This window comes from Epinephelus moara, chromosome 10, assembly GCF_006386435.1.
Source record: "Epinephelus moara isolate mb chromosome 10, YSFRI_EMoa_1.0, whole genome shotgun sequence".
Lineage (NCBI taxonomy): Eukaryota > Metazoa > Chordata > Actinopteri > Perciformes > Serranidae > Epinephelus > Epinephelus moara.
This window is the reverse complement of record NC_065515.1, coordinates 17,243,574-17,260,934: the sequence shown is the minus strand read 5'-3', so window position 1 is coordinate 17,260,934 and position 17,361 is coordinate 17,243,574. Positions and strand designations below refer to the sequence as shown.

Here is a 17,361-nt window from a genome sequence, read left to right as displayed (position 1 = left end):
AAAAATGGGAGATAACTACACAAGAGAAAAGCTGAACGTGAAATAAATCAGGTCGGAACATGTAGACTGGCATGCAAAAGTTTGGGCACCCCTGGTCAAAATTTCATTCCATGTGAGTAGTTATGTAAGAAGAAGATGACCTGATTTCAAATAGACAATATTATTTTTTAAATTCAACCTTTTATAGTTTCAAAATAACAAAAAAGGAAAAGGGATTTAGGTTTAGTGGATTCAAAACTCACCCAAAAAGGTTTCACTGACAAAACAATTGTCTTATACTTAACACATTGTCCAAACAAATATAACATGCTAACATGATTAGCACAAGCTTGTGGCATTTTAAGAGTCTTTTTGAGAGTCTTTCAATTCTTGTTTGGAGGATTTTCACCCATTCTTCCTGCAGAAGTCTTCTTGTGCTCTGAGATTCTTGAGCCGTCTTATGTGAACTTCTCTTTTGACGTCTATCCACAGATTTTTAATGATGTTTAGGTCAGGGGACTGTGAGGGCCATGGCAAAACCCTCAGCTTGCTCTTGAGGTTGTCCATTGTGGATTTGGAGGTGTGTAAAGGATCACTGTCCTTTTGTAGAAGCCATCCTCTCCTCGTCTTCAGATTTCTTAGAGATGCTGTGATGTTTGCCTCCAGAAGTTGCTGGAATTTAATTGAAACCATTCTTCCCTCCCCTGACTGCAACACAAACCCAAAGCATGATTGATCCACCTCGGTGTTTAACAGTTGGACGGGTGGTCTTTTTATGAAACTCTGCATCCTTTTTACTCAAACATACCTTTGCTCATCACATCCAAAAAGTTCTATTTTAACTTCATCAGTCCACAGGACTTGTTTCGAAAAAAGCATCAGGCTTGTTTAGATGTTCCTCTGCAAACTTCTGAGGCTGAATTTTGTGGTGAAGACACAGGAAAGGTTTTCTTCTTATGACTCTTCCTTCTTCCTTGCACAGTAGAACAGTGCACCCCCACTCCAGAGTCTGATAAATCTTCCTGCAGGTCTTTTGCAGTCAAACAGGGATTTGATTTGCCTTTCTAGCAATCCTACAAGCAGCTCGCCTGGAAAGTTTTTTTGGTCTTCCAGAGCTCAACTCGACCTCCATAGTTCCTGTTAACTGCCATTTCCTAATTACATTGCAAACTAAGGAAACAGCGACCTGTAAACACTTTACTATCCTCTTGTAGTCTTCTCCTGCTTTGTGGGCATCAGTTATTTTAGTTTTCAGAGTGCTCGTCAGCTGTTTAGAGGAGCCCATGGCTGCTGATTGTTGGGACAAGTATTTATAAAGCTTTGAAATTTGCATCATCTGACCTTTCCTAACAATTATTGTGAACAAGCCATAGTCCAAACAAGCTAATTAAAGTGTGAGACCCTGGTTAAAGTTGTCTGAGAGCTCAAGTGTCTTGGGGTGCCCAGACTTTTGCAGGGTGCGGCTTTCCTTTCCCCGAATGAGCCCGGTCTCACTCCAAAGTCGTTGCAATCCGGTGCTTGGGCAGTGACTTGCAGCGTCAGAAACCAATGAAAAAAGCTGTCCTTTAAATCGGCATGATACGTGGCCGGTTGCTGTTATAGTTTAACAGTGCCCGGCTGCGTCAGGGAGAAACGCGACAGGTAAAGGACAAGATCCTAAAGCCAAACCCTGTTCTCTTTTCCTAAACCTAACCACACGCTTTTGTTGCCTAAACCCAACCATGTGTGTTTGTTGTTGAAGGAAAAAAAACATCAATTCACGGTGAGTACTGACGTAGTGCGTTTATTTTGAAAGAGACAGCGTATAAACAGTAAATTTCCTGTAAAAACCGCAATGATTTATGAAAGGAGACAGTGCATGTAACAGGCAGAACTTGACACGGTGTCCCAGAACATCAACAACCAACACACCCAGGGTACCTTACACGTCCTATGTGGACGTGGAAAGTCCATGACCAAACGTCATATGTGATGAGGTCGGAGTTGCTAATATTGTACAGAACAAAAATAAGACACAGATCTTGCTTAAAATGTTGAAAAGCATGTCAGTTCATCTTCTATTTACTTAACAATAAACAAAATTTTGAACAGGGGAGCCCAAACTTTTGCATGCCACTGTATTGATAGATAACTTAAGAAGACCTTGAAGAAGATCTTGGAGCTGAGACCAAAAAATCCCATCACCTCGAGTCTGAAGTCATTGCAAACACCATTTGCTCCAATCTCATACCATAAAACTGAGTCAATGTGTATGTTTTTGGGGGAACTGACTCATTGCTTGATTAAAAAAAATGACTTGGTCCTTTAAATATTTTATTGGAGAAGAATTTGATGTACTGGTAAGCCATCCTGAGCAAGGTCACACTGAAACAAGAAACAACCTCATTCTTTATAAACACAACAATTAGCGGGAGACTGTGTTGTGTCCTCAGCAGATATAAATAATGTCAGATTCTCATGGGACTGGCACGCTGCTGCCCAGACACTTCCTGAACACTCAGAAAACAACAGAAAGTAAACTGGGAAAAAAATAATGGCGAGCTGCATCATGGACGTTTTGTGGCAGTGGCTCTTTGCAAAGTTATAGATATCTGTCATTTTCACATGCTAATTCATCTTTTCTTTTGAACGTGCCTTTTTTAATGAAAGCATTGTGACATTTATTCCTTTCATCATTTCAGTAAACCTCAAAAACTTGATGTTTTGTCATGCTGTGTCTACATAGGGTTCTACACATTTACCTTTCAAGTGCCTCTTTGAGAAAATCGCACTGCTAATGATAATCGACTTGAGGAAAAACAAATAACTCATTAAAATGGACTGTGCATTAACGGGGAAGACGTAGAGAGGGTTACAAGCTTTAACTTCCTGTGGGTGCTCATAGCTGCAAACCTGGCCTGGGGTCTGAACACCTCCCACATCATCAAAAGAGCCCGGCAAAGGATGTTCTTTCTGAGGACCCTGAAACATAACAGGCTTCCTCAGGAACTTATGATCCGCTGTTACCGCTGCACAATTGAGAGCGTAATAACACACTGCTGTACTGAGTAATACTCCGGCTGCACCTGTGGCTGAAAAAAAAGAGATGGAGTGGATTGTCAAGATGGCAAGACGATCATCGGCTTCCTCCCACCAAACCTTTGTGACATCCACTCAGTGCGTATTCTCACACTGGCCTCAAACATAAGGTCGGACCCCTCACACTCGTTTCACCACCCTTTCCTCAGGCTGATTATCTATCTATCTATCTATCTATCTATCTATCTATCTATCTATCTATCTATCTATCTATCTATCTAGGGGGCCATGTCCCCTCCAGCAGAACTAGTAGAACATCTGCTTTGTCTTCTCCCAATAAAACCATGAAAGTGGCAAAAGACTTTTATCTCGACAAAGTCAAAGACATTTACACCATAAATTGATGCAGAATACACAGAAATGTTGGCATAAAATTTCACCAGAATGCAGGAAATTAAGTGTTTAATGCTAAAAATGTTCAGGCAGAGGACCCCCAAACCCTCCATTTCACATGAGCCCTCCTCAGTGTTTAATAAAACACCCTTACTTTGATGTGTTGTCTTTGTGCCCATTATACCTTGCACTGTTTCTATTGAATCATACCTGGCTGTGGTTAACTTGAAAAAAATAAATGTCATTGTTCATATTTTATTCTGAAGTAGTATAATTTCCCCACAGCCTTTTGGTGCTTTGCTACAGAATTATGAATGGCTCATAAAGGAATGTAAACAAATCACACGTCATCGTTATCCATATACAGTCTTTACAAATAGAAACACAAATATCTGCCCCAAATGCATTTGTCCTGACAATGAACAGCCCGACACCTCAGCAGATGTGAAGGATCAAATCTTTTATGAACAGGGAGTTTTCAGTGATTCTTCAGTGCACAGTTCAAACTGGAGCTTAGATCTTATGGGTGGATTTTGGCAAAAGGAGGGTGACTGTTCAGGATGCCACTGAAGTGTGTTTTAATTGTCTCCCTGCAAGTTTATGTTGCTGCAAATTAAAGCTCATCTGCAAATAAAAAGTACTGTGATACTACCCTCCAGTGGTCTATTTCAAATATAGCAGCTTTTACATTTTGTTTTTAGACTTCACTTCAAGAAATGTTTGTTATGATAATTAAAACTATCACACAGACATATTTCAGTCAGGATAATACAAGTTTGGACTCAGATCAAGTTTTACAAAACTAATGAAGATTAAAACAAACTCCTGGGATTGTTTCCACCTAACATTCATCTACATTTACACAGATGCTGAAGAACATTATTGACTGTACTCTACATGTTAGTAGAGAGGTTCACAAGTGCTTTTGTCTGCTTGGCTGGGTTAACAAATGCTTAACATGTCTATATACTGTTTATTTATTCTATTGATATGGCATATTTACTGAGACATATGTTATGCATATTGGGTCATACAGCCCTCTCCACATCCATGATATCCACAGAAATAGCCAAGAGTGTGCATATGTATATAAGAAAGACAAAAGATGAACATATAGTTTCTAATGTACTTGTATGATGTGTATGTATGGCATGTATAGAAAATTCTGAACTGGAAAAACAAGCAGGCGAAATACAAAAACATGACTGAGAGACCCAATTAACCAGAAATATTTTCTTCATAGAAATATGGCACAGATACATAATAAGTTGTGTGAGTAAAACTCACTTACAAAAGTGTCCCACATTACCTGACTTTACCCTGCTTTCATTTATCTTAGTTTCATGGACGTGTGTTTGTCCTGAGTGCAGAGGTGAGGGGTTGGTTTTTAAAACAGTCTAGTGCAGGGGTGTCAAACATACGGTCTGGGGGCCAGAACTGGCCCACCAAAGGGTCCAATCCGGCCCTCTAGATTTTGCACACGTAATGTTGATGCACATGTGACGGCTGAGAGGTTTCAGGAGCAATTTAAACAGTGAGCATAAACTTCATGTAAAATGCAGCCTCAGAGGCTTTTACACTCTGACCAGAATACAGCTCTCTGAAACAACAATGAATACTTACTGTGGTCATATTTAAAGATATTGAACACTGTGCAAAATATTGTCAACCAGCAGCTTCAGTACAAAAGAATCTGTATCAGACTTCTGTCTTAAAACAATATTGCACTGACAAAACTTCAGTCTGTAAGGCAGGGGAGGACTTAACCTGCTTCATCAATAGCTTCTACTTTAGTGGAATATTATGAAAAAAATGCTCATGGAATGACAGTGAGTAAGGGACTGACTGAATGTGGAAAAACTAAAACACACTGTTGAATTTGCACATCATTTTTCTTTCTTCTTTGTTTGGTAAATGGATGAATAATGTCAGAATGAAAGAAAAAATTAAAGGGGTTGATATTTATAGGAGAGTATGCAGTGGTGTCAGTGGTCTGGCCCACCAGATCAAATTGGGCTGTATGTGGCCCCTGAACTAAAATGAGTTTGACTCCCCTGGTCCAGTGATTAAACTGCTTGTAGCTGCAGCAGCCTCCAGAGGGAGACAGTCTCATTTACATGGATTGTGTCTGACTTCCTTTACTCTCACTCTGAACACCCTGAGCACAAGAAACTTCCAGAAGCAAGGACAGCAATTATGAGTACATGTAACTCTCACCATAATAGATTATGTGGGAAATTCTCTTCTTTTCTAGGGTTAAATTTAGGCTTATTTTTTTTATTGACTCAGTGCACATTAATAATAAGAGGCTACTTTTCAACTGTAGATCCTGGACAGATGTTTCAAAGTCTTCCCAAAACAGAATATGAGACAAATATAACAAAGCTGCGTACTTATCATTCTTGCGCCATTTTCTTGGTAAACACATTTTGCTTAAATATATAGCTGTATTGATAACTAATAGGCGATTAAAAAGTTTTATTTATCTAATCAAAATAGTTTTAAATAGTCGCATTTATAACGTATGCATTGATACCTGGTCTAGGAAGAGATCTAATTTTAGTATTTGGTGCCGTTTGTTTAACAGAGGAAAGTTTCTTTTTCAGGCATTTTTGTGGTCACTTTATTGAACCCGAAGACTCCTGAATGTTTCCTCAGATCTGCAGTGAAAGCTTTTGAGATTTAACATTTTTGTCATGACGCAACAACTTAAATGTTTATAACAACACCAAAAATACATAAGAAAAATAGGTGTTGAAATGAGGTGAAATCAGAGTATTATTTCTGGTATTTGGGGGAGACCCCCGGGAGTCCCTGAAGGACCCTTGCAGGTCTGCGCTCTCCTGCAGCCTGAGAGGAAAGCTGTGATTGTGCTCCGGCCATTCATGTCTTGGAGGGGAGGAGTTAGTGCAGCCAAAGAGGGGTCATAACAAAATGTGTGTCCCCGACTAGAGCAGCATTATTTCCGCCCTGGTCCGGTGCCGTCCTGAGTGTCTCTGTGAGGAGCTTTTAAATGGACTCTCACACGAGTCGAAGCTGATTGTTGTTGTGCCTGACAGCCGCTCGGTCTGCTCCCCGCCGGTCCGCTCCTCACTGTCTGAACCGAAGCAGAGGATGGATGGAAACGTTTCACCGGCTGCGATCTTCTCTGTAGTCCTGCTTACCGTCGTGTTGTCATCCTCAGCAGCTTTCCTGGAGCCTTACGACCTCCTATATGAGAATGCGGTGCAGGCGTTTTACAACAACGACTACACCAACGTGGTGCGCTACATGGAGGCAGCGCTCGGCAGTTACGCAGAGGTCCGGCGCACTAAGATCCGGTGCCGGCTGAGGTGCCAGGACCAGCATCCTTTTGATGAAACCTTCTCGGACCTGCGCTTCCCTGACGTGGTGCTCCGGAGAGCGGCGTGTATGGACACATGCATCGAGGAGAAACTTGGCACTCAGTCTCTGCATAAAGTCAGCGAGGATGTAGTGCAGGACTTCAACAGGAGGATCCCCTACAACTATCTTCAGATGGCCTATCAGAAGGTAGGAGGGGGGAGGGGGGCTGCATGTCAAGGAACAGAGTTATCTGGCTCTGAATGAGCACTACTGTTGTCCACTCCACGGGGAATTATTTATCTCCCTGCTCTGCTTCACATTACCTACAGTCTTCATCAGCTGTTGCTGCTGCCCAGCAACGTGATGCAGAGTGATGAGAGGAGAGGTCAGCTGCATGGCACTCATGGAGACAACAACTGTTGCTCCTTGGGAATTCAATTTAGTTTCCTCTCTACTGGAACACTGCAGTATTTGTATACAAATTAGGCATGCAAGCCTGTGCCAGCACCTCACTTCTGTGCAGTTTATCCACATGTGGGACACACAGTCTGCATGACCTTTCAAAACTGAGAAGATTCTGGAACAGTCAGCCCTCCACTGCAGAAGTAAAGCCTAACTAATGTTGTTTTTCACACCCCAGTGATATTTAAGAGTTTTTACGAAACGCCAATATTTGCTTTTTGCAGTAACTTCAGCATAAACAGGATGTTTTACGTGTGACATTTTAATTTCAAAGCTGACAGTAAAAGTTAAACACATTGACCTGTCAATAAAATTGGACATTTTCCATAAAGAATCCGTAAAGAACAAAAATATAAAGATTTAATCAAACTAATAAACATTAAAATGCAGGGAACATGCATGTAATGTCAGACTGTGCAGAAACCTAAGTGATACAAGCTAAAGTTAATATTATGTAAGCATGGCTGACTCTACAGATGTCTGTGCACTTGCTTCAGTCCTTTGTTGACAAGCGCGCTCTGGTTTTTATGGCTCCTCTGTGTGCAGTGTTATTTTCGAGCAACTGTTTGTGGATTTTTCTGTTTTGGCTCCTGGTAGCAACATCCATCCATCTCTCAAGATCTACTTTAAAATGCTATCAGATGATAGATTCAGCGTGCTTTTGCAATGTTTGCAACGCTCCTAAGCTGTTACTATTTCTTAATCTCTCTACACGTTAGAAATCTTTGTTGTTTGCTCTCCATTCATGCAAATTTCCAGAGCAGCATTTCCCATGAGGTCCATCTTTTGGCTGGGACAATGTTGACTGCTAGGCGTGGGAACAATCCAGGAGACAGATAAAACAGGAGAGCTGGGAACAAAGTGTAATTGCTGATTCAGACTGTGGGACTCTGTGTGCTATGTTTGTCCCCAAGGAGCAAGTCGTCTGTTGAGTATTTGCCATCAGTCGGTGTAGTATCACAAACATATGAAGTACTCCCATTAGATGGATCTTTTTATTCAGAGCTCCTTATTTAGAAAGAGTTGGACCTACACCCCCTTCCCCTTGTTATAAATTGTCCTGTTCATTAGTGTCACTGCAGGTTTTTGTGTGGAAGAAAGAAACAGGCACAGAAACATCATCAGTGTCTCCCTTGTGGACTTCCGTCAGATGAAAAGAGTGTAACTTGAGCTTTACAAACACTCTCACTCCCAATTCATCATGCAGGCAGACAATAAGATGTGTGATTGCAGAAATGATACAATGATTCCTGCAGGGAAGTTGTCTTTCTGCGTCCGTCTCTCAACAGCACAGTCAGGGTCAACTTCAGGACACTTCAGGAGGGCTGATACTTGCAGTTTCAGTGGCTTGAAGTGTAACTATCACAGAGCAGGGACTACATTTATTTGGCTTTTTACCTTTATGTTGGCAAGAGAGACTTTTTTTTTTTTAAAGATTATTTTTTATGGGCTTTTTGCCAGGACAGAGAGTGAAATGGGGAGACAGAGAGAGAGTGGGGACTGACATGCAGCAAATGGCCGCGAGCCGGATTCGAACCCGCGGCCGCTGCAGCGAGGCAATGCCTCTGTACATGGGGCGCCGACACTATCCACTACTCTACCGACGCCCCGCAAGAGAGACATTTTAACCCAGTTGGAGCTCAGTTAGGAAGCTGGCACTATCTCCTCACATGAACCTGAGACCCAGTCGACTTCCACTGTCGCTGACTGCAGACCAGCTCCAAATACCAGGGTGATGACACACAGCTTCCAGCGCTCAGAAGTGGTGGGAGTTAATCGGCCCCGCTACTGTCTGCTGGGCAACTGGTTCCTTCTTGTTTTTTCTGAATCAGCAGCGAAAGAGCTGATGTGATCCTCTCATAAAAGTGCACGCTCCTGTCTAGACATGAGGGTAGACACGGCCTTACACACAGATCCTCGCCCAGCTGTAAAAATATTAGTAATGTTTTGTGAAAAGAATTATGATTTCTTTAAGATCTGTTGGTGAAAGTGGCATTTTGTTTTTTTTTCCTCCCACAACAAAGCAGAAACCAAAGCTCTCATGAATGTTTTAGCAGATCTTTATTTCGGCCTCCACTGTGTGTCCCAGCGTGTTGACGTCTTTATGAACAGTACATGGCAGCACATCAAGGCTGAGAGCTCTGATGTTGATCTTACCACAGGTAAGGTGAGGCCGAGCTGGAGCGCTCCTATTGGCCAGGCCCATCATAGCACATCAGACTAGTCAGTGTGTACATATGCACATTAGTATCTGAGTCTTCTGTGTGTTTGTGCGCAGGCACCCTCACGTGTGAGTTAGTTTGGGGGTACTTTGGTGGTGTTTGCAAAAATAAATAACATTCCTGCACATTCCAGCGTCACACACCCTCTGCCTGACAGCCTCTGGCACAATGCTGCCATTGGGCCTGTTAGAAGAGGCTCCACAGTCACCAACTGTTCTCCTCACTCAGGCTGCTGCGTATGTCCCCAGCTCGCCCATCATTTAGCCTGGCAAATATTTTATTTTCCTGTTGTGGTCTGTTTGCTTTTCTAAAAAAAGAGAGACACGCCACCTTTTGCAGGTATTAAAGGGAGACTTCTGTAGCTGCCACAGGGCTGATGGCCTCCAGTGATCTCTGGCTCTGGCCGCAGCTCTCGCTACAGTTGCCCAACTGCATAGCGATCAAAGGCCCTGAAGTGCCCTCGGGGACGAGAAGAGATCGTATCACCAGCTTCTATATCTTTAATCTGATCAGTCTCACAGCACGGCTGTTTCAAGAAGTGATTGTGAAAGAAGGGCTCATTATTGCTGGCCTGTGAATTATGTTTAGTTTGATGATGTAAAATGTGTGAAAATCAGATAAAAATCATAAAACAAATATCCAGGAACAAATTTGTTTTTGGAAATACTGCATGAGTTGCAAACACTCTTACTTTTGTTACCACTTAAACGGACATTTGCGCTTAAGTGGTAGCTAATTTAGCATTTTCCCCCCATTTTTATTTTGTAATTCTGCTCACCTGTTCAATTGCAAGTAAAAAAATATCTTGAAATTGTCTTATCCCTTCAAGAATCTTGGTATTATTCCTTGAAAATTAGTTAAAAATGATGAGTCTTAGATACACGCAAAGCAATCTTGGAATTCAGGGGTAGTTGAGGAAATGGGTGAACCATTAGGTCAATGCCTAGGTTACCAATGAAGATGTGGGTAAACTCTCCTACATAGTCTAATGGAATTTTTGCTGATAGGTGGGTATACTGTTAATGGCAAGAAAAAGTGGTGGGTTGACCCCGTATGTCTGCTTATACCCTCCACCACACCACTGTCTTAACCCATCAGCTATCAGTCCAATGTTTTAGCCTTCGGGCTCAACGGCTAATACTTAAGGGGTTCTGGTGTGCCAGCTGATATTCAGATAACAGATGTCCCGGCCAAGACTTCCTCTTCTGTGTGCCAGTCGTTGTTTACAGTCCGATTAGCCAAGAATGGAGTTGGCAAACTCAGAACCAATCAGCTAAAGCCTCTATGAGTTAGTGAGGGTCAATAATTAGGGCTGATCTGATGTAGCCAGCAGATATCCTGGGCAAGACTTTCTCATCCATGTTGTTTTAGCTAAAAAGCTATGAACAGACATCTGCATATGAATGCAGATAAATACCCATAAAAACACAATATAAAGCTAAATGGTCGTCAGACTAAAGCTGATGGGTTCCAAGATTGGATTTCGACCAATGCGTTCCGCCTCTCCACACGGACTGTTTACTTGCCTTTCAAACGTGACTGGTCAACACTGTTTTATAGACACACTACAAACGGAAACCAGAACATGACCAGATTGTTTTATAAGGATATGACTCATAAGGCAAATAAAAATCTAAATTGTCGTCAGATGATAGCCGATGGGTTCAGAGATTGAAATTTAGCCAGTGCATTCTGCCTCCTTTGCTCTCCACACAGAGAGGTTACCTGCAGGCAACCAAAGCCCCCTCAAACATGATCATTTAATAACTACTCAGACTACAAACTGAATAAAAAACAGAAACCAGAACGCTTCCGACACCAAAATCTTTTTCCATTGCCTACAGATTCTGTATTCATGTTCAGATAATTGCTCATAGAGATTAGACAAATCCAATGTATAGATATGTAAGGGATAATGTATAATGAGCCGGTGAATACTGGGAAAACAACTCCCTTCTCCCGACAGGGGAATCTATTTTAGTTATTTTCCCAGTATTCACCGGCTCATTATACATTATACCGCTTATTACACGGCTAATTATCAGATAAATAAATAATTTGAGACAGAATATTGATTAATTATACAATTTTTATTGATTTATAAATTAAATCGGGAGGAGAGGAAAAAAACTGCCGGCAACGGCTGAATCTGCGCTACAATAGCTACAGGGAATCAAGAGAAAATGAAAATCATGAAATATCATGAAAATACTCCATCTTTGTATCTTGTAAATTAATATTTTTGAAGCGGTAACAGCTACATTAGCCCGATAAAAAAAGTAACTGTGTAAACTACGTCCCTAGCAACGCTGGGCTACATAGCAACGGTCATTACACAGTAATATCAGACCTCTGAATGCCGCGACTGACCAATCAAAATACAGCATTTAATAGAGCCGTGTAATAAAAGCTTTTAAATCCCCCAGCTCACTAGGTGGTCAGTCATTACGAACTCCTGCAGTGCAGCTTAACATTCTTCAAACCAACAGAATTTTATTATAATGTCTCGGGGGGATCCCAAAGTTTCCAAAGATACCAAATATGCCACAGTACATTTTGAGTGTTTATAAAATGTGTACACAGAACAAGGCATCTAAACTATTTTAATTTGATTGTGGAGTCATAAAAACACAGAGTCTTGAGTTTAAATATTTAACTTGGTGTAAACATTGTTTAGTTTTAATGAAGGGCTGGAGAAACACAATGCTGAATATAGACAATGTTGGTAAACAGTGGGATAAGATCATTTTAAAAAAGCTTCTTAAAGGGGAATTAAATTAAACTGGGGTTAAACATGTACGCCTCAAAGGATTAACAAAACTGTATTCCACTTTTATTTAAAACAATCTACCACTCTACAATCTGATGCGAGCTTTCCCTCTTTGCCAAAATAAAATTCTTGCCTTTGGTATGATGAATATTCTGTACAAATAATTCTCCAATGTTAATCCCTGTGGAGAAAAGTGTCCTCATCCAGATATTTATGAGTCTGCAGTGCCCTGAAGACAGTTGGCTTTTTGATTATGGTTCTCTATGTCCCAGAAGAGTTTTGAAAGATTTGGACAGTGGTTAGTAGTAATTAAAGGGGTTGACGATGCTCCACAATGACCCTGTTGACATGCTCATCCTGTGCACCCAGTTAAATCACACTTCTGGCCGAGCAAGACGTTTGGAACCATCAGTGTAAATGTAGCGTCAATGCTGAGGAGCAAGGTTTCACAAGCTTCTTGCAGAAAGTAAGCTGACTATTGTTTGATACACACAAGGCTTCTAATTACACTGACATAATAGTGAAGTCTTGGAAATTGGAGACACATAACTCAACAACTATCCCATTGACATTTTGTTTTGAGAACCTCTCCGTGTCTCCCAGCACGATGTTAAAAGGTGACAGTAGGTCAGGAAAGTTTCTGAGGCCTGCTGATGTTGTGAGCCTGCGCTGGAATTTTCTCTGTAAAGTCTGACCCATTCATGATTCCACTGTGAATGTGATGATTTGATTACAGCGCAGCAGGCAGTTTGTGGCTCAACTACAGCCCCCCTTTAGATGGCCTTAGATGGCCACATGGTGAGCTGAAATCTGCTGGCTTGGTCGTGATTAGAGGTCCAGTCGGTGTGTGTGTGTGTGTGTGTGTGTGTGCGTGAGTGAAGGGTAATGGTCTGTGTGGCTGGTAATAATCGCAACGCTTGGTGCACTCTTGCTGTGATTCGTGTTATCTTTCCTTTCCAGCGTATTGAGAGAAATTCACAGGATTAGCCGAGCACAGCAGCATGGGAGGACGTGTCTGTTTCCAGCTCCCACATCAGCTTGAACCCCAGCGAGGAATGTTGGACATAGTGAATATATGAGTGGAAAATTAAGAGATTTTGCACAGACAGAGCTCATAGCAGTGCGTGTGTGCGTGAATCAGAGATGATGTGTCATTGTCATCTGCAGCTGATAGCAAGGGGACATAGGGAGGGTGAGCTCTGTCCTTGGAATGGATAAGGTTGACTTGGCAGGTTGTTGGCCGCCAAGTCAGATTTATGTTTGATGTATGCGTGGGGTCGTTTTGCGGTTATTTGCAAAGTGACTGGGAGCACGACAGGAAGTAGCGCAGAAACAGATGACAGTACAAATTGTGAAAAAAAAAAATGCTCGAATGAAGGAAATGAAGACTGTGACTCAAAGGTCCATTTAAAGTTTATGATACATAAAGTTGCTCAGCATCTGGGGCATGGAGCGATAGTTTACTGTAGGAAGTTTCACATCTTCAAGTCAAGTACGTGTTTAAGTTCCATACTTTAAAGGAATAATTAAGCAGTTTGGGACCATAAACTATGTGTACGCCTTTTCCCACACACAAACTGGTATTGATAAAGTAAGAATTTGTGGTGCGAACGTGTGAACTTAACACATTCCTCAGACCAGGCATACCCATGACCACACGGTTTCAGCTGAGATAGCTGTGGGTGAGATAACAAGGAGATTAAATATAAATTGAGAGATACAAAACATTGTTTTTAGGTTGTTTGCCAATTGCACAATTAGAACGTTCTGTAAAATGTCAGTGCGACACAGTTGATGAAATTGCACTTTCTTTACTGTATTTCTTACTGACAGGTCGAATGAATGGTGGAGGGGCACTAGTATCTACATGCAAACGCATGTTTAAAGGCATTTCTACAGCACTTTATGGGGAACTGTGAGTGTGGAAATGAGGCTCGTGCACATGCACCCACTGCCACTATGATCAAGATTTATAAGACAGAATCAGGTGCACACACAGCTTTATAAATCTGACAAAAACAATACATATGCATGTTTCTGTTTTTGTGTGTATCCACAGTTTAAGTGGTGAATCTTCACAGAGTTTTATGCAGCCCCTGGAGTATCCACTGGTTGCTTGGCAACCTTGTGTTGCTGACAAGACTCCAGCGCCTGGCCAAGACATAGTCCTGCACATAAAACCACTACATGTTGTTTTGATGCTTTGGTTGTTGCGCAGATTAAACAAATGAGAGACAGGATTTTAATTACCAAGCTTTAAAGGTGTTGGTGTGTGGACTTCATTATATTTGGAGATATCCGGCTGCTGGCTGTAGCTTAGTATTTAGCAAACAGACATGAAAGTGGTATCAATCACAACATGTAACTCTCAGGAAGAAAGTGAACAAAAGTCATTTCAAACATGTCGAACTTTTCCTTTTAATGTACTCTTTACCTATCTGTATGTCTTAAACTTTCTAAAACACAAAGCTAACACCAGAGGAAGCCACTTGATACACTGCTGGTGATGGATCAGTGTTTGTGAAGTAATAAAAAGACACATCCCTGAAGTGAAAGGACTATTGCACAAGAGGGCAGAGCTGAAAGAGTTTATTTCACCTCTGTCCCTAACCAAAAAGTAAATAAAATTAGAAGAACCCTCTGATAGATGTTATTTAGGTGAACATATTCTGCTTGTGCTTGCTGGGCAACACCAAAACAGTTTAGATAAAATTCAAGTGCCTTCAAGTCTTCTCTCATCAAAATGTGTAAGAAAATAACTCATATTCATAATGGAAAACAGGCATTAGTGAAGAGATATGACACTGGATACTGTCTCCACCATAGCAATGATCACATCTCTTTCTCCTCTGCACACACCTGCAGTGCCAGCATGCTGCTCTCCTGGCTCCTCTGACCTAGCGTGCAGCGCTGTGCTTTGCCCAGACGGCCAGACATTGTGGCACTTGGCTGTGCCAAAGGCCTTCTGCATGACTGGATTTGAGTGGATAACGCACTAAAGGAATGTGGGTGCAGGCTGTGGCGTAACACACCAATATTGTTCTCGCCCTGATTAACAATTAAACGGCTGCAGGAGAGGAGGAGGCAGGAGGCTGCTAATGGGTCACTCACTGCTGGAAACACTGCAGTGGTTTGTGAGCTGGGACGAGACAGCAGCAGGTCGTGGAAGGGAGTTGGACTTGGCTCTGGGGTGACTTTGTCAAGCGCTGGCATCTGTGCATGTGTGGCTGAGGCCGAACAGAACAGCGGACCATCCAGAGGCAGGAGCTAACGGCAATCAGGAAGTTTTTTGATATAAGTTCCAAAGTCTTGATTAATTGAGAGAGATTTATCACAGTGACTTTACTCTGACCACAGTGTACTCTCAATTTATGGAAGATCACAATTTCACAAAAACGAAGATTTGGACCGAGATTCACTGTCTGGATCCAACCAGCTGGAGAACAGCACTTAGATATACATCTGTGTGTGTGTGTGTGTGTGTGTGTGTGTGTGTGTGTGTGTGTGTGTGTGTGAGCCTGTAAATTCTGGTTGTGTGTATTTTTCTTTGTGTTTGGTGATTATCAGTCTGGCCAAAGACTCCTGGGTGTCTGAGTGGAGAAATCAGGGCTGGGATGGAAAAACCAGAGTTTGCCAGGCATCTGTTCAGCTTCACTAGTGACTTGAACTATGCGTTGGCTGCTGCGGGGGTGCAAGCAGAGAAACCACTTCTATCTGTCATGTTATCTTCTACAAAGCAGACAGAATCCCCTTTTCTTTTCCATCACATCATGAAAAAGCGTAACGTAGTTATTTCACAGTCAAGTGTGACGCCCACTCATACACACACAAGCTGAGTAGAAATGTGTTTTCCTCTGTAGACTTTATGAGAAAAAGGAGCTGTGTACGATGTTCAAAGCATATTTATGATTCAGAGTCTGGTTCAGGTTGTCTGCACACACTTCACAACATGGTGACTGAGCGGGCTGCCAGCAGCTAACGGTGCTAACTTTGTTACAGTGATAGCAAAGGCAACAGTGTTGACAGAGCTTACTGTGTTGACCAGATGGTAGGTGCTACATTTCGACAACTAGGCTATGGGTTGGGACACCTTTATTAGCGATAATTAACACATTCTCACTCCGACCTTGTCACATTTTGCTGCTTGGTTATAGACTTTCTACATTGACATATGACGTGTAAGGTAGCCTGGGTCACAGTGGCAGCTTCTGCCTGTTGCCTGCATGTGTCTTTAACAAAATACACATCCGTTTTCAACTCATGACACTGGGCGCCTCCCGCTGGAGGTGTCCCAGGAACGTTTGACTGGTAGAAGGCCTCGGGGCAGACCCAGAACATGCTGGAGGGATTACATATCTCGTCTGGCCTGGGAATGCCTTGCGGTCCCCCAGGAGGAGCTGGAAAGCGTTGCCGGGGAGAGGGATGTCTGGGGTGCTTTGCTCGGCCTGCTGCCCCTGCGACCTGGCCCCGGATAAGCGGATGAAAATGGATGGATGGATGGATGAATGGACGTCCATTTTCACAGGAAGTGTACAGTTTGCACAAAGTCTCTTTCAAAATAAATGTACAATATCGGTACAACACTGCAAATTGACGTTTAGTTGCATTTAGCCGATACATACTCGTGGTTAGGTTTGGAAAAAAAGAACAGGGTTTGGCTTTACATTCTTACAAGGAAGCAAACACCAGCAGCATATCATGTCGACGTGAAAGGATGGCTTTTTTCGTTGGTGTCTGACACAGAAATCATTGCTCAAGTGTCTGTATTCCACGACTTCGGAATGAGACCAGGTTGCTATACCCGTCATAAGAGTGCTGTGCAGAGTGGCGGCTATGAGCTAGCCAGTGAGATGTACAAACAAGGACTGACATGCATGCGGCAGTGGACCATCTGTCACAACGAAGAACAGAGAAACTCGGATTACAACATACACAGAGGGAGTGTGACTAGGGTGCTTTCACGCCTGCCCTGTTTGGTTCAGTTCAGTCAAACTCAAGTTCGTTTGCCCCCTAAGTGCGGTTCGTTTGGGCAGGTGTGAACACAGCAATCACACTAGGGTGTGCACCAAAACAACTAGACCGAGACCTTCTTGAAGAGGTGGTCTCAGTCTGGTTACAAACTAACTCTCGTGCAGTTCGTTTGTGGTGAGAACATTTTCTGACCTCGATCTGAACCAACTGCAGTCACATGAC

At 42.3% G+C, this 17,361-nt stretch overlaps 1 protein-coding gene across 1 annotated transcript in view; it reads left to right on the top strand.

Annotated features, from left to right (window-relative positions):
• Positions 1–4,166: 4,166 nt before the first annotated feature.
• p3h2 (prolyl 3-hydroxylase 2) overlaps positions 4,167–17,361 on the top strand; it is a 91,704-nt gene continuing 78,509 nt past the window's right edge. The window contains exon 1 of the mRNA XM_050055299.1: positions 4,167–6,921. Coding sequence (XP_049911256.1) covers positions 6,505–6,921 — 417 coding nt within the window. The 5' untranslated portion in view covers positions 4,167–6,504. The remainder of the gene's footprint in view (positions 6,922–17,361) is intronic.